Source organism: Zygotorulaspora mrakii, chromosome 3, assembly GCF_013402915.1.
Source record: "Zygotorulaspora mrakii chromosome 3, complete sequence".
Classification (NCBI taxonomy): Eukaryota; Fungi; Ascomycota; class Saccharomycetes; order Saccharomycetales; family Saccharomycetaceae; genus Zygotorulaspora; species Zygotorulaspora mrakii.
In genome coordinates, this window is record NC_050721.1 from 346,005 (window position 1) to 371,054 (window position 25,050).

Consider the following 25,050-nt stretch of genomic DNA (forward strand, 5'->3'; position numbering starts at 1 on the left):
TGTTTTGCAATTACCACAAGCAGTAGCTCAATTATGGAACGAGTGCTTTTGGCCCTTGAAGAAGTCCACAGACGTGCTTACTGAAATTCCTACAATGTGATAGCCTATTCCCCTAACGAAAGCGAATTTTTTTCATTTTTATTTAGCTCATTCCTATTGAGAGTATTAAGGAAATTAAAAGCCTTAAACAGGATGGCACAACTTCATCAACCGATTACCTTTTTTGGTTAATTAACTTATGCCATCCCCCATTGCCATCCAAAAATCCGTCAAGTCGCCACTAAATGGCCCGCTGCTACCTTCTTTCGGCATATTCAACACATAAATGACGTTGTTGAGTGTGCTGCAGCCTGCCCAGATTCCTCTTACAAGCTTTTGTTTTCATTTTACCACTTTTTTTGTTACTTATTCTTTTTTTTTCTCGCTTTTTTCATTCTTTGATTTAGCGACGCATTTTATTCCCGCAAATGCATCAATAGCTGAGATGCGATGAGATTCCATGACAAAGATGCATATGAACTAGTGATGTGCGCACAGATTTTCCGGAGTCGGTTCGTCGTAACAACAACTGGAACGAGACGTCTCCCTTATTGGGACCATGTATTCAACTACTTCCAAACCCCCAAAAAAATTGAAGAAAATGTAAAAAGAAGTGGAGGACGCAATACCTTCCGATGCTGCTAGGGGAATGGATGCCCTAAATCTCTCAAGAAAAATATATTCCTCAGCATCCCTGAGAACTTCAGCAAGAAGCTCGAGGGCTGCTGCCACTGCTTCCATATGGGGCTATGATGGGAATCTGGGCGACATTGACACTTGGGGGCTCCGTTTGCTGTGGAATGCAGCTAACGGAAGCTGTGGGCAGAACGGATTTTAGGAGGTGTGGTCCCTCAATTCTCGACCCTCAAAATCAAGGCAATGGTTCTCTCGCAGATGTCATCTCTTCCTTGTGAGCAAGTTCCGGCCAGTTCGTGAGGGTGGGTGGAATGAAGACACCGGCAGGGATCCAAGATGAGTGGTAGCTTCAGTTTGTTCCCACCGTGCACTGCCCATGGCTCTCGGGAGGCAACGGGCGGCCACATCTGATGAGGACAAGGGTCGGTGGGAAATCGCCGTACTTGTCGATGCTGGGAGTCTGGGTCTTCGCATATACTTTGGTAGGGCCGTACATTTTGGCATCGCCTGGGTTTATTCAATCCGCAGATGCTTTAAAAAACAGGGACACATGTCTCCTTGGCAAACCACACAGTGCGAAAGACGGTGACTTACCGTAGTACGTTTTGAGTCGAGTCGTTTGCGTAGCAGTTGCTTCGCGTTCTTGCTCTATCCTGCGGTCAAGGCGAGCTTGTGTCGACGTGAGCGTGCACTCGAAGCGGCATCTCAGGGTCTCGAAATGCCAATGCTTGGATATCTTTGACGTGATGGACCAGCTACTTACAGGTGGTCTCTGCACTCGCGCGGCGATGAGCCGGCGGTTTGTATATGTGTCTTGTACTTGTCGTGCGAAGGGGAGTGTGACGTCTTGGCGGGCTAGTTGCCTTCCCCAAACTACAGCAACGTCACAAAACGCATAAGCGGGGGTGGGCACACGTAAATCGATGGAGTTTTGTAACCAACCGTATTTATTTCAAGCTGTTCTCTGCATGTATGCCAAGTCTTACGTTCGAGTGCTCTGTGAGGCGAAGGTATCTTATGGAGGGAGCTTCTTTGGAGCGAGAAGTCGAGAGCACCACGCATCGTCAGGATACGAGGGCGGATGAGGCAGGATGCCTTTGAAACGGATGCTGAAGACAGTTCGAGAGGATCTCACGGTTCCTTGGGATTACTCAAGCCGTCGGGCAGACAACAGGAGACTTCGCTGTTTGTATATAAAGATGTAGCTCCCAATTGAGGGCCATAAGCGACAACAGACTGGATTTGAGCAACAGCATATTGCGTTGAGGATCTAAGAGGCCTGCGACGTGCATAGTTTGCTTCAAGACTTGGCATAATTTGCAGGGCTCGAGAAAAATGGTTTTGGGCCCTTGAAAGGCACGTTATGGCTCGTGGTCTACCAACGGCACCAATTCAGCAGTGCTACATAGTAGTACGAGCATTTTGCGAGAAAATCTCAAGATTTTGGTCCATCCATCATGGCCCTTGTGGCTCACTTAAAACTGATGAGGGATTTCTTATTACCGTATGTGTTACTGCCTTTTCGCTTCAACATCCATCGACCACAGCAGTGCGCTAGCTGAGTAATGCTCAAGTTACAGGGGTTGGAGTTCTTGCAACTGTACGGCTTTACCAGCAAAGCTGTTGTGATTACGCCTTGTATTGGAAACTGTAATTACATTGCAAGATTCCAAGACATCTAACGATTGCCTGAGCTCATTTTTTTACCCGGAATGGCAAATGCGATGCATTGCCAATATGCATATAAAGAAAGCAATGTGTTCCTTGATAAGGGTGGGTATATTTCAGGTCCCGGTCACTTGTTGCATCTAAGGAGCAAATAAGGACCAGATAGACTTCTTCGTGACCTACCCGCGATCTTTCTGCACACGATTGAGTAGGAAATGAGCGGAAACAGACTAGATTTCAGCCATTTGGAACCCTTTTACCATGTGCCAGACGCACGATTGTCTGAAGGTATTACATATGTGAAGGAGACAGACACACTACTCTGGGTTGATATATACAGAGGGCTGATCCACAAACTGGAGGACCGCAACAATATAGATGTCTCTTATGATTGTATTACGATAGCCCCCGAGACTTATAGCCAAACGTCAAATTTAAGACACCCGGAGCCCAGCTGTAAAGAGTCTGTCGGTGTCGTTTTCCCTGTAATTAATGGCGACGCTAAGCAGATAACCGATGTGCTGTTTGCCTCGAAATTTGGCATCGGAAAGACAAGTTTCAGAGACAAAACCTGGGAATATATTCTCCTGTATACGTCCTGTCCAGAAATCAGCGAGGAGAGGGCACTCAGGTTGAGGTCAAACGACGGCAACGTTTCTCCCTGTGGTGAGTACCTCTTAGTCGGCTTGATGAACGACTTCCCCTATGATGTTACGGATGAGGGCTGCATAGTGCGTGTCTCATTGAACCATCCCAGGAAGGTTGAAATGTTCTGGGAGCGCATCAAGATACCAAATGCCATTCACTGGAGTCGCAACGGTGACTGCACTTACGTCACAGACTCGCTGGACTTCGCTATTTGGAAGCTGGATGCCAAGACAGGCGAAAGGACAAGACTGATCGACGTCAAAAAATACAACCCGGATTTCGACTCCCCCGAGCCGGATGGCAGTGCGATAAACCATGTCTCCAGCACCCTTTTCGTCGCTGTGTGGTCCACAGCCAAAATTCAAGAATACTCGATTGAGTCCGGTCGTTTGATTAGAGAGTTTATTCTGCCATCATCCACTCCAAAGGTTTCCTGCTGTGTCATAGTCGGCCCGGATCTCTATGTAACAACAGGCAATGCTAAGACACCGAACGGCCCAGAGACCACCGTAGATTCAGTGGGTGGTTCCATTTTCAAGATACCCAATGCAGTGGAGATCTCGCATAACGAATCCTCCAAGAACCAGCTAGTGTGGTGAAAGAAAGTTCGGGAAGTATCTTAATAATGCTTCTTCAAATTTTAATAATGCTTCCTCACATTTTATTAATCCTGGCTACTGATAAGAATTTCCAAATTACTAAACTTCTCTAATCAGATTTGATGCAGTTTTCAACACGCCGTCGCTGTTATTGTATTATGCACCCTTGTCGCACAGAACTGTTCGTACGATTTTAGCCGTATCCCAAAAAGGCAAGTTTTGAAAATAAAAATAAAACTTACTAAGATTTCATAATCACAGTGCTGCAATGAACAGGCATTTGTTCGAATCTGCCAGTTGCCCCTAACAGAATATTAAAAGTCTTGTTTATATAAACCGAACTGCAAGCCGGATATTACAGTTGGATATCGAAGTTGGATATTATAGTTGAATAATTGATCACTTGGAAAGCCAGGCTCATATAAGTACAATCGATTACCAAACATACAACAAAATGGCCCCAAAAGTTGCTATCATAATCTACACTCTTTACGGACACACCGCTACCTTGGCTGAAGCTGAAAAGAAGGGTGTTGAAGCTGCTGGTGGATCCGCTGAGATTTTCCAAGTCCCAGAAACCTTATCACCAGAAGTGGTTCAGGCTATGGGTGGTCAACCAAAACCTGATTACCCATTAGCTACCAGGGAAACGTTGGAAGATTACGACGCCTTTTTGTTTGGTGTGCCAACCCGTTTCGGTAATGCTTCAGCACAATTCCGTTCCTTCTGGGATGCAACCGGTGGGCTATGGGCTAAAGGTGCATTGCATGGTAAGCCAGCTGGTATGTTTGTTTCTACCGGAACTGGTGGTGGTAGAGAAGCTACAATTATCAACAATCTATCGACTTTAGTTCATCACGGTATGATTTTCGTCCCATTGGGTTACAAGAACAGTTTCTCTGAGCTGTGCAACATCACTGAGCCTCACGGCAGTTCAGCATGGGGTGCGGGTGCTCTCTCTGCATCTGATGGTTCCAGACAGCCATCCGCACTAGAGTTGTCAATTCACGAAATTCAAGGTAAGACTTTCTATGAGACTATTCAAAAGTTCTAAATAAATACACGATCTTAGTCGTTTATACAAGAAATTTTCATCTTTGTACTTCAGCTTTTATAGTCTTCGATTTAATTTAGCATATGCGTCTTCTGAGCAGAGATAATGAAGGAAGGAGAAACCGTTACAGATAACTAACTGATGCTGATTTTTTTCGGAAGTCGATCCATGGAATGAGATGCCCATTCTCATTTCTTTGAAAGATAATGAGCTTACAGAAACGTTAGTTGAGATGACTGCCAGACATCATTTCCCATCATCTCTATAAACAAACATTTCATTTATTGGTCTTCTGCCGTCTTTTTCCATCTGATTCTCCGCACACTCTCTCAATTCTTTCATATATTTCAAGCAGTTCTCATTGATTGTTCTTGTTTCCATGTTGTCTCTTATGCAGCTTTCATATCTTTTCATGTGATCTCCGCATTTATTCATCACTCTTTGAACACTAGGGACATTATCCTGGATACATTTTGCGAGATCTTTTTGCCTGTATGTGCATTGTGACGGATCCTCGTGATTTTGACTTATACATTTATGGTATTCCATAAACTGGGTTGGGCAGTGTGCAGCCACATCCTCCATAATCAATTGGTCCAGAAAATTTGACATATTGGCAGTACTGTTTTGTCTCTATTCAAATGCATAAGATTGAAATATATCGCTAAATATTCACATTTGTATTATATCTTTATTGATAAAAGCGAGTTAAGCCACATGAAAAGCAAAGAGCATACATAGATAAGCTGGAAAGGTATATGAATTCCCTGTTTTTGCAGTATCAATTTGGGAATATTCACGATGGTGCACTGCAAAGATTAGCAAGAAAGTCAGAATTCGAGAGACTTTTAGAGTCAGCGACTCCAAATTGCTACAAATATGCTAGGGGCAAAAAAGATGTCAGCGGTATAAGTTGTCTTGAAATGGACGACACAACCGGACAGTTCCTCTTGAGTTGCGGCACGGATGGTTCTGTTAGTGTGTGGTCATTGGATGAGAAATTAGACACTGTTAATAATGAGCTTTACAGTAAAAGAATAAATTACAATGCTAAAAGTATAGGCACTGAAGAATTATCACCTTCGAAAAAACGTGCAAAAACTTCGTCACCAGCGCCAAGAATGGTTCACAGCTTCGAAACACGGCAAAGCAAATTCAGAATGTATCGACAGTCTTCAGATCTAAATAAACTTGCAGAGCAAGAAACAGAGGACAACAGCATCAGTGAGGGCCATCGATTCCGAATAGCAAGCGCAAAATGGTATTCTATAGACAACGGAATGTTTTTCACAGGCTCCAACGACTGCAGAGTTAAAATATGGGACACTAACTCCTTTGAACCGGTACAGGAAGTCAATTTAGACTATCGAATAAATCAAATAGACACAGACAACGAAGGAACGTATATTGTGGCTGCAACTGAGGACTATTTCCCACGTATCATTGATCTCAAGAATATAGTAAGCTCCGGAATCACTAATTTATCTTCGCAGGACATGAATCATGAAATTCTTTGCTGCAAATTCAACCCTGTAAAGACACACATCGTTAGCACGGGTGACTCTCAAGGTAATATAAAACTATGGGACCTTAGAATGAGGAATAGGTTACTGCTAGAATTGCGCCAGCGCGACTCCAGAAGGGCACATTTGAAGAGTTGCAACGACCTGTGTTGGAATGCCGGAGGCACCGAACTGGCATCAACGGGAAATGATGGGAAGTGTTACATTTGGTCGCCTTTCACCACTCCCATTTCTTCCAGACAGATTGGACCCATGGATCTTATGCGAAATAACAGTAAAAAAAGGACTTCTCAACGTCTACTGCGTTTTGAAGACTATCTGCTATGTAATACGGACTACGGAGAGATTCAAGTTTTCGAAACGGCTGAAGGAAAGCTGTGCAATAAGATTGATTATCCAGTTTCTCAACTACCAAGTAAATCCGACGCTGCGCGGTTCTCCGGCATGGCGATGCAGTCTTCCTTAGCAAATTCGAGAGGTATACGACTCTATTTGGGTACAACGGCTGCAAATAGCAACGGTATGGAGAATAGTGCCTGCCTTTGCGAGTATATGTAATCGAAGTAGTTTCTTGAACTGTGTAGTATATAATGAACATCCTTATTACCCTCCTCCACACCCTTCGGAATAATATCAAGGCGAAATTGGCAGGATGCACGATGGCGCCTGCATAGGTAAACGAGTTAAAAAAACTAGGATTGTTGTACCCCTTCCGAGTGACAACAAATAGATTCATACATTGGAATTGACAGTTATTCTGCACGCTGTAGGTTGTTTGAAAGTGAAGATTATTACCATACGTGTACAACACAAGGTCTGTTTGTGGGTAAGCAGGTTGTTAATCTTTCAGTATCCAAATCGCTTAGGAGATAGCTCGTGGGGAAAGTTTTGCTGAGCAAAAGGGAAAGCCCCCACTGAATATATACTTATCGTGCGCAACATACTATATCTGGCCATAATCGAGAGGAGGCGAGCCACTGTAGCATCTTTTGATCCGGTACAGTAACTTTTGTTTGCTGGTGACCGTTTGACGGCATAAGCAGAAGTGGTACAGATTTCAAAAACAAGAAAGGATAGGATTTGTATAAAACAGGAAATACAGTTGCTCTTATCAAAGGTGTCAAGAGGAGTTGAAGAGAAGAGAATCGCATTTTCTCATTCTATTCAGAAGGCAGAACATTGTGGGCGTGAGTTTGTGTGTAAGGTTTTGCCTCTGCTTTGATTAATACTATATTATGGCTAGCAATCTCGCAGCTTATTTTGCTGAACAGAGTCAAAAGCAGCAAAGCTCTAAGTTGAATAATTCAACAGACAAGAAAGATGGCGGCACAGACGATATGGGACCGAGTACGTCTATGGCAGTAGAGGCAGCAGACGATGATAGCTTTGAAAGATCCACATACAACCTGAAGAGAACAAGGTCGATGGGACTTCTAGATGATTATATTGATCCCACAAAGAAACTACTGGGTAAAACGGACAATGAGGTAAATAAAAAGAATGATAGCACAAACGCGGCAACTAATGACAATGACGAAGACAATGATAATGGCAAAGGTAAAGGTAAAGCCAAAGATATTAATGGCAAAGGTAAAAGCAAAGACAAAGATAACGAGAAGTACAAAGGCAAAGACAAAGACGAACACAAGTATGATGATACCCATGGTGTCGAAAATAAGGATACCGACAAGTTTCTTGAGAAAAACAATAGCAAATATGAATACGAAGATGATTACAACTCAGATAGCAACAGTTTAGACAGTGAAGAGAGTGATGAGAGCGATAACGAAAGTGAAGATGACAGGTATGACTACGGTAACGATGAGGATTATCAAGATGACGGTTTGCAAAGGTATGAAAGCTATAGTAGGCAAGATTCTTCATCATCATCAGTGTCACCACCTCCTGCGGATAATGACAATTTTCTCATGCCGCAAGATGACAACGATCTTTTTGAAGAACCAGAAAGGCATGTTGATTATCTATCTCATGATTGGAATGAATCAGAAATATCAAGTTCCTGGAAATATATCATACTGAAAAAAAAGAAAAAAAATGAAGATCTAGTTAATGCTGCAAGGCTGGAGAATGCATCCTGGAGAACATGGGCAAAAGCAAGAAATCATTTGAAAACCGTTTCACCAGAGGTTGTTAATTGGTCAAAGGATTCAGACGTTACGTGGTTGTATGGTCCTATTATTCGTGGAACCGATAACGGCGCCGGTGAATACGTTGAGATAGGATATGGTTCTGATGATGAAACATCGAAGAGATTAACTACTAAAAAATCTAGAAAAAAAAAATCGAAGTCTTCTAACTCGTCGTCATCCTCTTCTACTGCATCTGCAACACCAAAGCCAATTTTAAAAAAAAGAAGTGTTACCGAGATCATCAAAGAGAATTCTCTTTGGAAATTGAATGAAGCAAGGAAACATATCAATGACTTAAGGTATGCTTCTACAAGGCACATGCGTGATGATTACGATGATTACGATGCATTAGCAGCAAAGGTTAATGCACAGTACTATCAAACCCCCAATAAAGATCAAGATTCAAATGAATATAAACAAAATATGGAACGTTCGCAAATTATTGATGTCAAGTCTGGAAAAATTACAGCTGATAGCGACGTACCGAAGAATGATTCAAGCAACGCTTTGCATCAGATCACTTCTCGGGATCCATCAATAAGAGGTTCAGATCATTTTGAAAATGAAAATCAAGCAAAAGAAGACACAGCACCGTCAGGTATATTAAACTCGCCAAATCATAGTAAAGATGTATCTAATAGTGGAAAGATACAAAAAGATAGGCATATCCATTTCAACGATCGTGTTGAACAGTGCATGGCCATTGGGCGTACGTTTTCAAATAGCGATTCAAGTGATGATGAAGATTATGGTGAAAACACGTATGCTGCTCAACAAAATGGTACAGGTACTTTTTTTAGCTCGGACGATCAATTGAGATCAGGTGCTGCAGCTCACGTCGAAGATAGATCAGCATCCTCCTCTGATAACGATCAAGACGAAGATGATGATGAAGATGATAATGCAGGCCTGTTTATCAATCCTACTATGAGTAGAAGAGCCGATTCCAATGCACACTACTCAGCAACCGATACTTCATCACAAAGTTCTGCTCAATCAAAACTAGGACTAGACCCAATAATTAAACTTCTTCCCGCAACAACCTTGAATTACGGCTCTGATGATGAAGCATCAGATAACAGTGACTTCAATGGCAGTTATGGTAATGCTATATCGCATAATGTTAATACCTACAGAGGTTATGATTACATGTACGATTATAATTCCGTTTATACGGGTGACACCTCCAATTTCCTCCCAGTCGATAATTGTGACGTAGTCGATCTCCCAGAAGGACTGAACCTACACAGTGCTATGGCTTCTGACACTGCATCCAATTACGAACTGAATCACTCTATATCCTCAACAAATGGAAGTGGGCTTTCTGGCCAGTCAACTTCTCATAACAGAGATTCGATGTATCATGATACAGATAGTGATTCATTGAACAGTGGAGACGAGTTCATTGAAAATTCCGTGGAAAAAAGCAGTGATGATGACAATTATGATGATGGTGATGATAATGATGGTGACGAGAAACCAGCTGATGATTCTGCTGTCCACCAGGAAGAAAAAGATGGTCGTTCTGATCAGGCTAAAGATAAGGAAGATGACAGTAACTCATTGAAGAGAACAGTCTCATTCGGGAAAAATAATTCTTGTTCTGCAAAAGATTTACGAAAGCAGCCATCTAACACATCGTTGAAGCCTCCTACGACTAGAAGTTTTATTTCTGGCCAACCTCTTGTTACTTCAAATAATTCCAAAAGCTCACCCAGTCATTCAAATGAGACTTCAAGACCAAAGATCTCCTCAGTTCACTCATCATCGTCCTCAACATCATCAAGACCGCGCTTTGTGAAGCGTAACTCTTCATCCTCGAACTTTATATTTCTATCTGACAGCGATGACAGTAATGACGAGGACGACGGTAATGAGTCCTTAGAGGAGAATCAAGTTTCAGATTATGACTCCTCACTGCGATACAATAAGCTGCCAAATTCGGATGAAGTTACTCATATAAGCTCTTCGTTACCAGCGTTGAAGGACAATTCCAAAAACGCAGCTCCTCAAAGCACAACTATAAAACCGGCTTTAGATTCTAATGCTCCATCTACATCTCCCTTATCTTCTGACTTATCGAAGATTATAAGAATCAAGAATTCATCTTCTCCTCCCGAGGCAAAATCCAGTGACGTCGCCATATCTGGTAGCTTTTCGCCTCTATATGATTCAGTCAAGTCAATTACAGCCAAAAAAGGCATATTGAACAAAGGAAACGCGACGGATTTGCATGAGATGAACAAAAACCTTGAAGATTATCACATCGATGAGAATTCGAACGAGAGGTCTCCTGCCAATGTAAATACGAATCAAGGCTCGACTGAAAGTGTGCACAAGATGATGCAAAATGCCAGAGATATCGCACAAAAATATCTGCATTCATGGAAAAAAGTGGATGGAAAGCAAGAAGATACCAGAAAGGACGTTCTAAATCATCGTTAACCCTCTCATTATATCAGCCGGTGTTCAGTTTCATATATATTTAACTGATCCTATTTCATGATTATTACAAATCTTCATTCCTACTATTAAACTACATAAAACAAAAATAACGAATTAGCAATTTATGGAGCCTGTGTTGTCGTTTGGCTCATTTCAAATTATATAATTGTAGAAAACATAACCGAATATTCCGCACTACTTCTGAATTGTTTAGTTTACGTTTTTCTTGCAACGATAGAGTAGAATTCGTGTGCAATGACTCCTCAAACTGAACTGTGCGAAACTACGAAATGTAAGTTGATGAATAACAGATACTAGACTGTCACAGCCACCTGGATTCGTCATCATCTGCCATAGCATCAAATTTATACGATTCTGCATATCAATTGCATAGCCACCATGTATAAAAATGGAACCGAGGGCGGCGGAACAAATGAAAGCGGTTCCTTAAAAGGTCGGCTAAGTGAGGTACCCTTCGATTCGACACCTAAAATTGTTGTGCCTGACACACCGACAAAGTCAATGGAAAGTCCATCAATTGGCGATAATACATCTCTCAATGATGATCTGGCCAGTATTGCGGGTAGCCGACTACCAAACTCTTCCCGGATGAGTATTGATTCATATTCTTTGAGGCCTAGTTTCGAGTCTTCTGTAGCCGGAAGGCATAATAGATCCTTCGGATTCGATAATGAAAATCATAGTGGGTCAGTGGAATATTCTCCCCTAGGAAATAACTCCATTTTTGAGATTGTTATGAATACCAGAAGAAAAAATTGGTTGTCGTATCCAACCGTAAATGATATTCCACCAGTTGTACTTTCAAGTAACTCACTTGATTCTTCCTGGAAGACTGTAGTTCACAAGTACGTCAATGATATCAAGTATGAATCGTCAGTATACGAAAGTACGAATAATTTAAAGAGCATGACAAGAATGGAACAGCTAAAACAGCTAGAGAGATATGATAGTACTGCATTGGACTCTGCAAATGGTGAGTCTAATTCAGAAAACGATCCAGATCTTGAAGTTAAGGAAGGTATCAAAGAATTAGAAGAAGTCCCGTCTTTTTACTTCGAAAAAGATTTTCAATTAGATAATGCTCGTACGTTTCACCGAGTTCTAGAGGAAATAGATTTGCATTTAAACAAATTTACATTAGAAGATCAGACTCAGAGGGAAGAGGCATATGTGGAGTTTAAGGAGAAATTAAATTATTATCTAGATGCTGTGGAAGGGCTCTTAGTAGGGGAAATATCAAAATCGTCGCATAAATTTTTCCATGCATTACGGGATGTTGACTCAATACAGCAGAAAGCTAAATGTACAGTAAGTGAAATTGATCGATTATCCAAAACCATTGAATATATAGATAGTGAGAAAATCCAGAAGAGGGTTGCGAACTTGCGAAAAATTTTCAAGAGAAAGAGTTTGCAACGATTGGAGCAGGGATTGTTGCAAGTGAAGCAGGTTTTGATAAGGACTGAAGAGTGTAAGATTTTGTATGAAAATGAAAAGTATGATGAATGTCTGGACCTTATTCACTCCATCGACTGCTTGATTAAGGGTGACGATTCCAAAGATGAAACGCTTCAAAGTTGGGTGAGTGACTGGCCATATAAGCTTATTGAGCTGAAATCCGTACCCGCCCTAACAGAAACAAGAGAATATTTGACTAACATGAGAATTGAGATTGGCGGTAAATATTCGCTCAAATTTTGTGAAATATTATTGAGAGACCTACGACATTATTGTTCTTCGGTGACTGCAAATGAGACGCTAAGCAGATTACAAAATATGACAAGAGAAAAAAAGTTTTTAGAACTAGATTCCGAACTTATATCTTCTGTCGCTTCATTGATACATCAGCTTTGTAGGTGTGATGAACTTGCGAGCTCCTTCAATTTATATCAAGACAAGTTCACAGCCGAAGTTAAATCAATAATAAAAAAGTATCTACCTCAGGAACGTAATCAAGCTAGCTCAGATAGTCAATTCTCAGTTGGGTCATCGCAGCCAACTGGTAGTAGTGGCTCGAAAATTTCACGATTGATCAAGGAGCAGACCCCAGCAGAGTTTCAAGGGATGTTGGTCAACACTTTTACGAATTCCAGTGAAGTATTAAGAAGATTATATAGGCACCAAAAACTGTTGCTGGACGTGTCACTTAATGAAATTACCATTAATGGACAAGGTAGTCCTTTGTCTAGCGAACACGACATGATATCACAACTCGATATTCGCACCGAAATTAACGAGGCCATTAGGATTATTCAACTTCGCATGGGTAAGATCATTGCTGTTAGGAGGGATCTAACGTCTTCGTTGAGGTTTGATCATTTTTTGAAACTGTACTCAATATGCGTCCTTTTCATTCAGGAATGTGAAGCAATAAGTGGTGAGTTCCTAACCAAATACCTCAGCGATATATTAGCGGGGCAGATAAAAAACTACAACATATCGCAGAGAAATAGAAAAATCAAAAACATACAGAAGAAGCTCGAATGCGAGAAATGGATGCCGTCCATTGTTCATTCATCGGTCCAGAAAGATGTCAATGATATTGTATCCAGCATGGATTTAGATCCCTTGGACTGGATCAAGTACTCCGATCTGATAACTCGAGAAACAGATGAAGAGCCGGTAAAAGACCATACGAAAGTTGAAAGTAAGACTGAAGGCGAACAAAACGAACAAAACGAAAATAACGAAAATAATGTTACTAGCGGCGACGTTAGTAACGGTGATAGGGCCAATTTAGGTCACAGAAAATCGGTTGTCGTTGGCGATAAAACTTTTGTCGCGAGCGATTCGCTACTCTCTACTATTGGTGTCATAAAGGAAACTCTCATTCTGTCAACCAACTTACCCGTCATGTACCTTTCGGATTTTGAGAAAATGGCATATGATATCCTCAAGAATTTCAACGATTTTGCAATGGCAACGGCGACACAAAATGGAAGACCCCTATCAAAGTCTGGCAAAAATCTCTCCATCATGGGCGAATCGCTCGATTGTCTGGCGGAATTTGTACTGATTGTTCAAAAATTCTACCGAAGACTGTCAAGCTTCAGCAGAGACTTTGTCCTGCTGGATCAAACCAGCTATACACTGCTTTCCCAGCAATACCAATCCTCTACGGAGAGCATATATCTCGCAAACGCACCACCGCCGCCCGTATAAACTTGATCGTCATCACATAGATCTATAGCATAACTGCATAATAATGAGTCAGCAAGCCATGCTGCCACAAATACTGTCAAAAAGACACTCCGGGGTACCTTCATTGATATATTCATCGGCATATCACAATTATATAATAAAGTCTGATTTCACATAGAGGGCATGTGATGTGCACCGTCGCGGTTACCCTGCCTTTTGTCTTACTCTAAGATTTGTCCTTTTTGCTTCCAAAGCCGAAGGAAAGAAAACTTCAACACAATTTGCATTTATGAATAAGAAAGATGGGAAGTTATGAGGGTAACATTTCAGCGGAGCTTTGTTGATCAATTTGAAGGTATTATTAAAGGATATCAAAGTTTCAGTTTACCCTGACAACACGATATATAAGGCATATTATATACTGCTGACATAGAAAGTGTTACGATTGCGGCTTAAATAATTCGTCGAGGTTGTTGTTAGTTGATTGCTTACCTTGTGCTGGTAGTGTGAGGTCGCTAGGTAAACAAGCGTTTGTGCAAGTGTTTTGCTGCGATGCCAAGAGATCGAGTTAAGCATCGTTCCGATGAGGCATCCCATGAGGGAAACGGATCTAATCATGAATCCGTCGAAGAGGCTGTATTCAAATATGTTGGTGTGGGACTGCAAAATGATGATGATGCGAAAGGTGGGAAATCCTACGATGGGCAGAAGGACGAGAATGATGAAGAGGTGAAAGTGCACAACGGCGATGGCGCTGAAGTTGGCGGTACTGCGGGCGGCGATGACGACGACAGTCATAATCAAGAGATGGATTGGCTATTCAGACATGCCCAGGAGGAAAGTACGACCTCGCCTGGGGGATCTAACCGCGAGCCACAATCAGTCGCATTGGCGGCTGTTGCTGCTGCTTATGCTTCTAGTGGGAAAAGGTCTCATGAGGAACGTCAAACCGATTCTGGAAATGGCTCTAGCAGTCGCCATGGAGACAGGTCCCACAAACATAAGAGTAAATCTAAGCACAAGAAGGCTAAATTGCAGTTAGCTGTTGATCCCGAGTTGGCGACTTTAGACGATACAGATATTACTGAGCACGATCAATTAGTAAGGAAGGCGATCATTGATACCAATACAATTGCACAGCATCCAGACTTTCAACAGTATTTGAATACTGAACATGATCCACATAGATTGAAAGATGGCTTAAAATCGAACGATAAGTCGTTGTCGCAGAGCAATGATGAAGATCACGAAGATGGTGTTGATGTTTCCAAGACATCAGGAGACAGTGCAAATATGCTTGATCATCATCATCATAATGATGATGATGACCTTGATGATGTAACGAAACAGTATTCCGAATTACAAAAACAGGATGGCATGGAAAATTCTACTTTAAAGTCCTTGCAAAAGAAAGATTATAGGGAAGTACTACCAAAAGTCATGTCTTCATCCGAGATAAGCGTCGATACGGATGTTTCACATTTAATTCAATCCGCGGCATCCAAGGCATCCGAAATAATTGGCAGTACCGCGCAATCAAGTGGTAAATCATTTGATGGTGCAGAGGAAGCTGCCCTTGAACAATTCATTACTGAATATCAAACAATAAAAAATTTGGACAGACAACAGATATGTGAGAGAATTTGGAGTAATGAACGTCGCAAAGATGATTTTTGGAGTAATATATGTAAGGTTTTACCCTATAGAACAAGATCGTCCATTTACAAGCATGTGCGTCGAAAATATCATATCTTTGAGCAACGTGGTAAATGGACAGCTCAAGAAGATAGAGAATTGGCAAGATTATGTATTGAAAAAGAAGGTCAATGGTCTGAAATTGGTAAAGCTTTGGGAAGAATGCCAGAAGATTGTAGAGATCGTTGGAGAAATTATGTCAAATGTGGTTCGAATAGAGCCTCTAATAAATGGTCTTTGGAGGAAGAAGAATTGCTGAAAAGAGTGATTAGCGAAATGCTAGATGAAGCGCAAAGATCGCATCACGCCAGGGAGGATATCGGTATTGATAGTGATGAAGATGATGAAGATGATGGCGAAAAGAAATTGGAGAACAATGGCAATAAACCATCATTCAAGGATGCTATTAATTGGACGGTAGTTAGTGAACGCATGGGTGGTACCAGATCAAGAATTCAATGCCGTTACAAATGGAACAAACTAGTCAAAAAGGAAGCGATCGCAAAGATTCAATCAATTGGTGAATCTGAGAAGCGTTGGATAATGGAAAAACTAAGAGACCTGGGATTTACAGAAGATTCGCAAGTTGATTGGGAAGAATTGGCCACTTTGAAACCTGGACCAAAATGGACAGGTACAGAATTAAAATTATGTTATGAAAGAATGAGAAGCGGAGTTAGGTACCATAAACAAAAATCTATTAACGAAATCTCTAAAGAATTACTGGGGTTGCTAGATGGTACAATTCCTCTAGACTCAAAGCCAAATTGAGCTTATTTGATCTGGTCCTATGACATTTTGGTGCTCCTGTTTTTACCTCTTTGTCTCGTTAATTAACATTTTTCTAAATTATTAATATTTTGTACACTAGTTTAAATTTTAATTGTAAATGCAAATTGTATCCTTCCATAAAATCGCACGAAACTATTGCTTTGAATTTTGAATCAGTTTCTTCAAAGAATTGTTTTATCAGCTTACTCATTGCAAACAATTGCCTTTAACTGGATGTTGGTTAAGTTAAAATTCTTATGTTTAAACACATTATACAAAAATAATTAGTTTTTCAAATTTTCAAATTCGCTTAGAATTTGGAGAATTGCTTGTTAGACTTAGCAGCAGAAGAAACTTTTACGACGTTGAATCTAACAGTCTTGGAGATTGGTCTACATTGACCGACAGTGACGATGTCACCAACTTCAACACGGAAAGCTGGAGAAACGTGAACTGGGACGTTCTTGTGTCTCTTTTCGTATCTGTTGTACTTTGGAACATAATGTAAGTAATCTCTTCTGATGACGATGGTACGGTGCATCTTGGTGGAAACAACGACACCAGTCAAAATCTTACCACGGATAGAGACCAAACCAGTGAATGGACACTTCTTGTCAATGTAAGAGCCTTCAATAGCGGTCTTAGGAGTCTTGAAGCCCAAACCAGCGTTCTTATACCATCTCTTAGTTCTTCTAGAGGTCTTTAACTTTGGGTTGTTAAAGATGTGAGGTTGCTAAACGAAAAAAGTTAGTAAAAAGTTCATCGAGCACTTTGACATGTAAAAGACCATTCGGAAACCACCTGGCGTGTGAGACCGCTATTAGCTTCTGACTAACTCGTCATTGCACTTCAAATGTAGAAGGAAGTAACGCGACCACACATCTAATTAGTGTTGCTTCCTGGCGAGCATGGGATTTTCACAATAACAATATTCATCATCTTGGCTGCTGCTATCTTGACTGTTTGCTCTGTCTATTGCGACTTCTTTTACGGTTCGGGTTTTATGGTCTGGCTACTTATCAAAGCATGTACCTATTTATGGCGATTGGAATCAAATTGCATACCTTTTGGAAAGCTCTTTCAGATTGAACGGTCAATTCAGTAGACATCTTTACGGTTTCTTAGTATCTCTCTCAATATCAATAGGACGAAACCTGTATTATCAATACACAGTACCTATATCTATCGAAATAAACCACATCTGTATTCCTTGAAAAGTTTGAGAATACTGGCCGTTGCCCTCCTTCCTGCCTTACCTCACGAGCCTTGAGCATAATAGCACATTCCAGGCTGGACTGAGCCCGAGGATTCCAGCCTAGTCTCAACGCTCGGCAGCCGTTAACCGCTTCCAGGAAGATCGCCTCGGGCTCGTAGTCCTCCTTCTGGACTCTGCCCAGCCCAGGCCTTCCTTCCCAGCAAGATCGACTGTCCAAGAGGATTCTACAGGAGCGCTCGGCACACGCCAAAAACACACTTTCGCCTTCACTTTCCGCCTTCGCGCAAAGCTGGATGACGCAACTTTTCTTAAGTCAAAATCGGAAATATATATTTTCTTATTTTTGGTGTTAGGGTTTACTTTTTATATATGGTGTATGGCTCTTTTATAACTGAGAGCAGTCCCACGATGGGGATGGTTACCCTCCACGTCACAAAAAGAGAAAAGATAGCTATTCTATTTCCTAATTTATCGTATTAACATACAGATGGAGCTGGGTATTGCGACGCTATAAGTGACATGGAAGGTACAGTAGTGAGTAAATCACACACATGTGTACTTTGGGGCTACTTTCTGTTGTATTAATCTGTGGCAATGGTGGAACACAGACCTTGCGTAGTTTATAACCCATACGGTTCAACTGTGGTATCTTGATTTTATTTAATATACATAAACTTTTAAAGAAAAAAAGGTTTCATACTCGTTATTTATTCATTGCTTTTTGCGTTTGAAAACTATCAAATACTTCCTTCGCCTGCAGCATTGCGTCAAAGATGAAGGTATGACCACCATTAAACATCAGGGTCTTTTTGACTCCGCGAGCAAAATCCAGATACCTTTGAATGACAATTTGGTCACTTAGAGTTTTACATTCCACAGATTGCATTGGAGACACAGTTGAGGACTCTCTCAATTCCGAATGTTTTGGTATTATTTGTAATTCGATGAATTTTTCTACTTGAAATACCAGCTCATCTGGATCGTTTTCAAAATCTGTATAGCTCTTATTCAACTGTTTTGCCAAAAACTCTGTTGAAAACAGTCTCAGTTCATCGTAAAACTTCTCAATATAATTCGAGTTTTCTGGTAATTGCTTATATTCGTGTCTTGGAATATTGGTGGCAATAGAGTGTGAAGCACTGTTATTAAAGTGAGATGTCGGAGGGATCAGCACACGATGCGATGCCGCCCTTGATAATGTAATCCTGGCAGTAGAAAAAGAGCGTGCTAGGCAGCTTGACATGTTTACCGATTTATTGTTGATCTTCAACCTGTTGAGACTGGCGATTCACGGCAGTAGCGGTGGGTTCGTATTATATATCGAATAGTGAGTTTCTGACATACTGACGTTTTCGACTTTGCACCTTTTTTTTGCAGTGCGCGAAGAGGTTATAACACGGCAAAAAATGCAAAATAAGAAAGAAGATCAGTATTTATTGTACATGGCCACTTTACCTCTGAGTATTCCAAGTAAATCTTGATATGGTGGTAACACATTTTTCCTGTAACTAAAAATGAGCCTTCAGCTTGTGGGCCGAGAGGGTGCAGATACATCTTTTGTTAGTTGGTTAGCGGACACGAGGAATAGAGTGACACTCTACAAGCTGGCCCAGATAGCCACCCCCGAAATACGCCAGTTCTAAAATAAATATGCCTATGTAATTTGGTGAACAGTACAAATGAGATCTCTAATTATCCTGTTAGCGTTGATCATTTCCGAAAGCAGGTTCTTATCGATATCCGCCAAGATGTGGATTACAAATTAGATGTAACCCGAAAAATAAACTGGTTTGGGAATCTAGATAAGGAGGATAAAAGAACATACCTTTTGGAATGGTGGTATTGCGCAACACATTAAAAATCAAATTGCCAAGAATAAACATGTCGTCTAGCATTATTAGTGTTCCAACCACCCAAAAAGTTGTTCTGATCGATGGTATCGGTGGTTTAGACAATATCAAATACGTAGATTTTCCGGTACCAAAGATTGGTGGAAACGAAATTCTTATAAAGAATAGATACGTTGGTATCAATTTTATCGAATCATATTTCAGAAAGGGTATTTATCCTTGTGAGCTGCCTTACGTTTTGGGAAGGGAAGCTACAGGATCTGTTGTAGCAAAAGGGGATAACGTTACCAAGTTCGAGATCGGTGATAAGGTTGCGTACTTTTCAGGCTCAACATTCGCTCAGTACACGAAAGTCTTGGACTCTGGCGTGATTCTGAAATTGCCAAAGGAAGTGTCCGATGACAAAATGAAAATTGTAAGTGCTGCTCTTTTGCAGGGCTTTACGGCTCTAACACTTAGTGAAGATGCTTATAAAGTCCAAAAGGGCGACACAATTCTTGTCTATGCTGCTGCCGGTGGTGTTGGTTTGATACTTCTTCAATTGTTGAAGAGAAAGGGTGCACATTCAATAGCTGTTGTCTCCACTGATGAGAAAGCTGCTTTAGCTCGTAAAAACGGTGCAGAGTTCACTGTTAACTCTTCAAAGGAAGATATCGAAACAGCAGTGAGAAAAATCACCAATGGAGAAGGTGTTGAGGCTGCGTTCGATTCTATTGGCAGAGACACTTTTGATACTACATTGGCTTTACTTAAGAGAAAAGGTACTTTTGTTTCGTATGGTAACGCTTCCGGTGTAGTTCCTCCATTATCGATTACTCGTTTAACCCCTAAAAACATCAAGCTTGTGAGACCTCAAGTTTTTGGTTATATAAGTGACGCCAAGGACTTAAAACATTATTCAGATGAGTTTTTCAAGCTGATCGACTCTGGTGAGTTGAACATCTTGATCCACAAAGTATATTCTCTTCAAGACTATAAAGAAGCTACAAAGGAATTGGAAGGTAGGAAAACCGTTGGAAAATTATTGTTAGAGATATCTTAAGTAGGCTCTTTAAAAAAGTCTTTTCTTTTTTTGCTTTATGATCTTTTTTTGTGACGCTAAAAGCCAATCGGCGCGTCAAACCATTCATGTCAGTAAATAAATAGCTAATTAGTGACAGTTTCTTGTGTAGAGTATTAAAGCATCAGAGACTCCCGGAAGGTGAAGTCTCCAAACTTTCATTAAAAGTATCAACGAATTTGGTCAAACGAGTTTGACATTATGAGCACTCCAATATATGCTAATAAAACTTTGCCGGTGTCTCCCTCTTTTCCAACTGGGACGACAAGTAAAAGATTAAACTTCAAGATATGGTTTCACCAAACACTATTTAGAGAAGAATACGATGATCATTTCAAAAATGACGAAATTATCTCTCTTGATGAGATGGATGATTTGAGTTTGGTACCATCATTCAAAAAATCCCCTTCGTGTTCCACCCCATCTTCAAATATATCGTCTGCTTCAAATATTGCAAAAAACCAAGTCACTGAAGACAAGAGTAGTCAATTTAAAAGACACAGATTAAAGAATTTGAGAAAGCGTTTGAAGGTCAAAATTCACCATTTCAGGCACAGACCTGTTGAAAAGAGTGTAGAGCTTTTAAAGGTTAACGAAACATGTAAAGCGTCAACCGTAGAAGAAACAGTTGAATGGTTTAATTTGTTTACTGACATATCTAATAACTTCGAAACTTTATTTAAAGACAATTTGAAAAGAGAGTTCGATGTTGATGAGAGTCTAGATGAACTCAGAAATATCAACTTACCATACGGAAACGAAAATGAAATTATTCAAAAGCTAGGATTAACTGATAAATCAAGCAAAAATCACGAAGTCGTGAGACCTGATTCTCAAGATGATGCGCAAGATACCGTGATAAAGCACTCTCTTGACAGAGCCTTAGGGAGTATTAAGAGGAACTCCAGTGATGAAATGTTTGAAGGCACGATTCGGAAGCGCCAATGTCCAAAAATGGCCAAGGAAGAGGAAGGGTTTTCTGTCGATAACGGGAACCCCCCCTCTTTGGCATCAGGTTTTACTATCAGTGACTTGGATTCTGTTGCGAAAGCCCCGCCTCTGTACCTTACTGGACTAGCAAATTCCGGTGGATTTAAGAAAGATGGAGCTCTGAGCGAGACAGTCGATAGTCTGAAGATAATTAATACAGGAGCCAAAGGCTCTAAAGATGAGTATTCCTCCGTCAGCACTATATATAGAAAATCAACTTCGTCGGATTCTACAGCATCTGCAAATTTGGTCAAGGTATTCACTATTCCAACATTTAGGTCCAAGAATGGATCAGTAAATATAACTTCAATGGTCAAAGAGATTGAAAGCAAAAAACTTGATGATAGGCAGCTGGTCAGATTGGCAAGAACTGGGTTGGTAAGCCGTGAGACACTTTCATTCAAAGATAAGAGGTTTTATGATGATGATGATTACGATGATGTGTCAGTAAACTCACATGAACATCAGAGTAGCAATGTAACGGATAGCGGCCCAGAAGATGAAAAGAGTGAAATTCATGAAACAACTGAAGCTCGTGTTACATTTAATCAATATTCGAGTTTGGTGGTGTATAAACCTTCTAAAAATTGTCAATCAACAAAAAACACTGTTAAGTTTATGTCTGAGCAGGTTGCTGATAGTCCACAGAATCTGAAAATTCAACAAGCCATTCCAGAACCACCACAAAAACAGGAGGCTAAATCAATTTTGAAAATACGGCCAAATTCGAAGGAACAAGAGGAAAATAAAAGAGCTACCAGCTGTGATAAAGTTGACGTAAGTGCATTCTTGGATTATTTTGAAAAGTTTGAAAGTAAAAGGCAATCGGAAGGCTCAAATTTGGGTAGATTTAGGGATAGGCAGTTGACTCATTATTATTCTGAGCTTTTTTTCCCTGAGCTTTTACAAAACTGGAAAAAAAGTGAACATGTTGACACTGACTATACAAAAAGTAAGAAAGCCACTGAGTTGAATATCGGCAGAAAAATTATTGTGACGCCAGAGTAGAGAGTAACTCTCCAATTTTTTTTTTATTTCGTAATAAATATATAAAGTATCCTCTGATGGATGAATTAACGTTTTGTTTGTTGATTGGATTTCTCTTCGTTAATAATATTATATAGAGCTAAAATGAAACTTATACAGGATAGAAATCTATTTCTTCTTCTCCTTGTTGGAAGTGGAATTTTTTGGTAGTTCTTTAACGAATGGCAAAAATTCTGGTTCACCAGGAATATATTTTCTCAATACTTCTGGGACAACAATACCGTCTTCAGTTTGATAATTCTCTAAAACACAACACAATGCTCTTTGTGTTGCACTTAAAGTGGAGTTCAAACAATGAACGTACTTCTTTTCTCTGTCGCCCATTTTTTTTATACCACATCTGATTTCCAAGTTTCTTGATTGATAATCGGTACAATTTGAACAAGAGACTAGTTCTTTATATTCGTTTTGGTAAGGGAACCAAGCTTCTAGATCGTATTTCTTTGCAGCAGCATTATTTAGCTCACCAGAAACGATACCCACTACGCGGTATGGAAGTTTCAAACTTTGATAAAACTCTTCGGCAGTACCAATCATTCTGTCGAACTCTTCCCACGATTTTTCGGGCTCCGTCAAACAAAATTGTTCAATTTTTTCGAATGCATGTACTCTAAAGACACCCCAAGCATCCTTACCATGAGCACCAGCTTCTCTGCGGAAACAAGAAGAATAACCGGCATAACGAACCGGCAACTGTTCTTGAGGTTTTTCAAACCATTCCCCGCTGTGATAAGCGGAAATAGGTTGTTCAGAAGTTGCAATTAAATACTTCTCATCGTCCCCATCGACAACTTTGTACAACTCCTCATCGAATTCCGACAATTGTGCAGTTCTGGCCATAACTTCTTTATTCATCATCACTGGTGCTTGTAATGGAATGTAGCCTCTAGCAGCTAAAAATGACAAACCGTAGCTAATCAAAGCCTGGTTCAAGAAGACACCGTAGTTTCTGAAGAAGTACCCTCTGTGGCCCGAGATTTTGACACCACGTTCTGGATCATAGCCATCCAATCTCAACAAGACCTCGTGGTGAGACAACTTGGCAGGTTGGCCGGTTGCTGATGCATTACTACCAACTTCTTTTAAGTCTTCGGGTTTCCAGACACGGACTAACTCGTTGTTGTCTTCGTCATTCGAGACAACCACACTTGGATGAACAATGTTGCCCACTTGATAGACCTTCTTCTTCAAAGCAGCATCCTCCTGTTGCTCTCTGTCAGTCAGTTGTTTCTTCTCCTGTGACAACCTCTCCTTCTCAGCCAACAACTCACTAGCGTCCTCCTTGCTCTTGAATTTCAATCCAATATCCTTTTGCAACTTATTCAACTTTTTGTTCAACTCGTCCAATTCAAATCTCGTCTTGACCCAGCCCTTGTAGTTTTCGACAATTTCGTCAACAATCTCAACACTAGCACCTCTAGCTCTTTGAGATTTTCTGATAAGCTCGGGATCACCGCCCTTTTCCTCAATAAATAGATTGATATCTAGCATATTATAAGTTTCGACAGGCACTTTATGCTTACACAGTGGTCTCCGCAAGAGACCTCTACTTCGAGAGAAGTGTTTACACGCTAACACACGTCGCTTGTACTCTTCACTAGCATCAATTCCCCTCCAGTACCGTATTCACTCGACTCCTGTCCTATTCCATTCCATTGCAATCCTGCTGCTCATTCCAACCCATTCGAGACCAATCCGCTCTGGGGGGACCATGGCGAACAACGAGAAAAAATTTTATCCGGAAATTTGTCACTCTCTATTTTCAACATTACCCTTTTTCATTGCAATGTCTATAACCTGAAACAGGTCCAATGGTCCAGTGGTTCACGACGTCGCCTTTACACGGCGAAGATCCCGAGTTCGAACCTCGGTTGGATCATTTCAGGTTTTATTTTTTGGTTTGTTGTTCGTGTATCAGTGTGAGAAACCACGTAGCGTGGCTGGAGATATACTTGTGTACCATTATTAGACCCTATCTCATCAGTTCCCTATCTCATCAGTTCCCTTTCTCCCATTTGCTCTCCTTCTCCTTTACAAGTCACTGAAAACCATGGAACCGTTAGACCTCACGGTATATGACAAAAATATTAGGTATACTCTAAGTCATGGAGATCAATCCAGCACTCATCAGACACCTGACGATGGTCTGAATGCTATGTTTCCGACAAATATCAAATATATCTTCGAGGAAGATGCGGATAATGTAGAGCTGGCTGTTGCTGACGAGACCATTGAGAACGTTATCATTATATATTTGGGGGAGTCGGGGGCGTTGGAAGACGTGGAGGTGATAAGTGATCGCTACGAGCTACTGGGTTTCAGAAAAAGAACGTTAGGAACGAATAACGAAGCAGAGACCTATGATATAGAATTGGATGTCCTTTCTGAATTTAGCGACTTATCAACGATTGCTAGCGAGCTTTCGCTCAACGACTTGATAAAACTCTACACGACGCAAAATGAACAATTGCAAGCTATATCGAACTCTATATAGAAA

General features: G+C 40.8%; 13 protein-coding genes and 1 non-coding gene across 14 annotated transcripts; 10 read left to right on the forward strand and 4 right to left on the reverse strand.

The window, feature by feature from the left end:
* Positions 1 to 2,558: 2,558 nt before the first annotated feature.
* On the forward strand, positions 2,559 to 3,590 carry HG535_0C01760 (regucalcin; the record flags this gene model as incomplete). The annotated part of the gene is made up of 1 exon (XM_037287660.1): positions 2,559 to 3,590. The coding sequence occupies one exon, from the start codon at positions 2,559 to 2,561 to the stop codon at positions 3,588 to 3,590; it is 1,032 nt and encodes a 343-aa protein (XP_037143555.1).
* Positions 3,591 to 4,044: 454 nt separating this feature from the next.
* Positions 4,045 to 4,644, forward strand: PST2 (flavodoxin-like fold family protein; the record flags this gene model as incomplete). Its single annotated transcript, XM_037287661.1, has 1 exon — positions 4,045 to 4,644. One exon carries the CDS (start codon positions 4,045 to 4,047, stop codon positions 4,642 to 4,644), a length of 600 nt encoding a protein of 199 aa, XP_037143556.1.
* Positions 4,645 to 4,890: 246 nt separating this feature from the next.
* MIX14 (Mix14p) lies at positions 4,891 to 5,256 on the reverse strand (the record flags this gene model as incomplete). Its single annotated transcript, XM_037287662.1, has 1 exon — positions 4,891 to 5,256. One exon carries the CDS (start codon positions 5,254 to 5,256, stop codon positions 4,891 to 4,893), a length of 366 nt encoding a protein of 121 aa, XP_037143557.1.
* A 146-nt stretch (positions 5,257 to 5,402) lies between these two features.
* On the forward strand, positions 5,403 to 6,725 carry RAD28 (Rad28p; the record flags this gene model as incomplete). The annotated part of the gene is made up of 1 exon (XM_037287663.1): positions 5,403 to 6,725. One exon carries the CDS (start codon positions 5,403 to 5,405, stop codon positions 6,723 to 6,725), a length of 1,323 nt encoding a protein of 440 aa, XP_037143558.1.
* A 677-nt stretch (positions 6,726 to 7,402) lies between these two features.
* Positions 7,403 to 10,762, forward strand: REG1 (protein phosphatase regulator REG1; the record flags this gene model as incomplete). Its single annotated transcript, XM_037287664.1, has 1 exon — positions 7,403 to 10,762. The coding sequence occupies one exon, from the start codon at positions 7,403 to 7,405 to the stop codon at positions 10,760 to 10,762; it is 3,360 nt and encodes a 1,119-aa protein (XP_037143559.1).
* Positions 10,763 to 11,161: 399 nt separating this feature from the next.
* On the forward strand, positions 11,162 to 13,945 carry VPS54 (Vps54p; the record flags this gene model as incomplete). Its single annotated transcript, XM_037287665.1, has 1 exon — positions 11,162 to 13,945. One exon carries the CDS (start codon positions 11,162 to 11,164, stop codon positions 13,943 to 13,945), a length of 2,784 nt encoding a protein of 927 aa, XP_037143560.1.
* Positions 13,946 to 14,476: 531 nt separating this feature from the next.
* Positions 14,477 to 16,390, forward strand: HG535_0C01820 (uncharacterized protein; the record flags this gene model as incomplete). The annotated part of the gene is made up of 1 exon (XM_037287666.1): positions 14,477 to 16,390. One exon carries the CDS (start codon positions 14,477 to 14,479, stop codon positions 16,388 to 16,390), a length of 1,914 nt encoding a protein of 637 aa, XP_037143561.1.
* Positions 16,391 to 16,700: 310 nt separating this feature from the next.
* On the reverse strand, positions 16,701 to 17,499 carry HG535_0C01830 (40S ribosomal protein uS17; the record flags this gene model as incomplete). The annotated part of the gene is made up of 2 exons (XM_037287667.1): positions 16,701 to 17,123; positions 17,455 to 17,499. 2 exons carry the CDS (start codon positions 17,497 to 17,499, stop codon positions 16,701 to 16,703), a joined length of 468 nt encoding a protein of 155 aa, XP_037143562.1.
* An 810-nt stretch (positions 17,500 to 18,309) lies between these two features.
* FMP23 (Fmp23p) lies at positions 18,310 to 18,849 on the reverse strand (the record flags this gene model as incomplete). Its single annotated transcript, XM_037287668.1, has 1 exon — positions 18,310 to 18,849. One exon carries the CDS (start codon positions 18,847 to 18,849, stop codon positions 18,310 to 18,312), a length of 540 nt encoding a protein of 179 aa, XP_037143563.1.
* A 590-nt stretch (positions 18,850 to 19,439) lies between these two features.
* ZTA1 (NADPH:quinone reductase) lies at positions 19,440 to 20,498 on the forward strand (the record flags this gene model as incomplete). Its single annotated transcript, XM_037287669.1, has 1 exon — positions 19,440 to 20,498. One exon carries the CDS (start codon positions 19,440 to 19,442, stop codon positions 20,496 to 20,498), a length of 1,059 nt encoding a protein of 352 aa, XP_037143564.1.
* A 219-nt stretch (positions 20,499 to 20,717) lies between these two features.
* On the forward strand, positions 20,718 to 22,514 carry GIP1 (protein phosphatase regulator GIP1; the record flags this gene model as incomplete). The annotated part of the gene is made up of 1 exon (XM_037287670.1): positions 20,718 to 22,514. One exon carries the CDS (start codon positions 20,718 to 20,720, stop codon positions 22,512 to 22,514), a length of 1,797 nt encoding a protein of 598 aa, XP_037143565.1.
* A 147-nt stretch (positions 22,515 to 22,661) lies between these two features.
* Positions 22,662 to 24,044, reverse strand: SES1 (serine--tRNA ligase SES1; the record flags this gene model as incomplete). The annotated part of the gene is made up of 1 exon (XM_037287671.1): positions 22,662 to 24,044. One exon carries the CDS (start codon positions 24,042 to 24,044, stop codon positions 22,662 to 22,664), a length of 1,383 nt encoding a protein of 460 aa, XP_037143566.1.
* Positions 24,045 to 24,358: 314 nt separating this feature from the next.
* On the forward strand, positions 24,359 to 24,432 carry HG535_0Ctrna7V. Its single transcript has one exon. It is a non-coding gene; the product is annotated as a tRNA-Val (tRNA).
* Positions 24,433 to 24,603: 171 nt separating this feature from the next.
* On the forward strand, positions 24,604 to 25,047 carry ATG31 (Atg31p; the record flags this gene model as incomplete). The annotated part of the gene is made up of 1 exon (XM_037287672.1): positions 24,604 to 25,047. The coding sequence occupies one exon, from the start codon at positions 24,604 to 24,606 to the stop codon at positions 25,045 to 25,047; it is 444 nt and encodes a 147-aa protein (XP_037143567.1).
* Between the last annotated feature and the right edge of the window lie 3 nt (positions 25,048 to 25,050).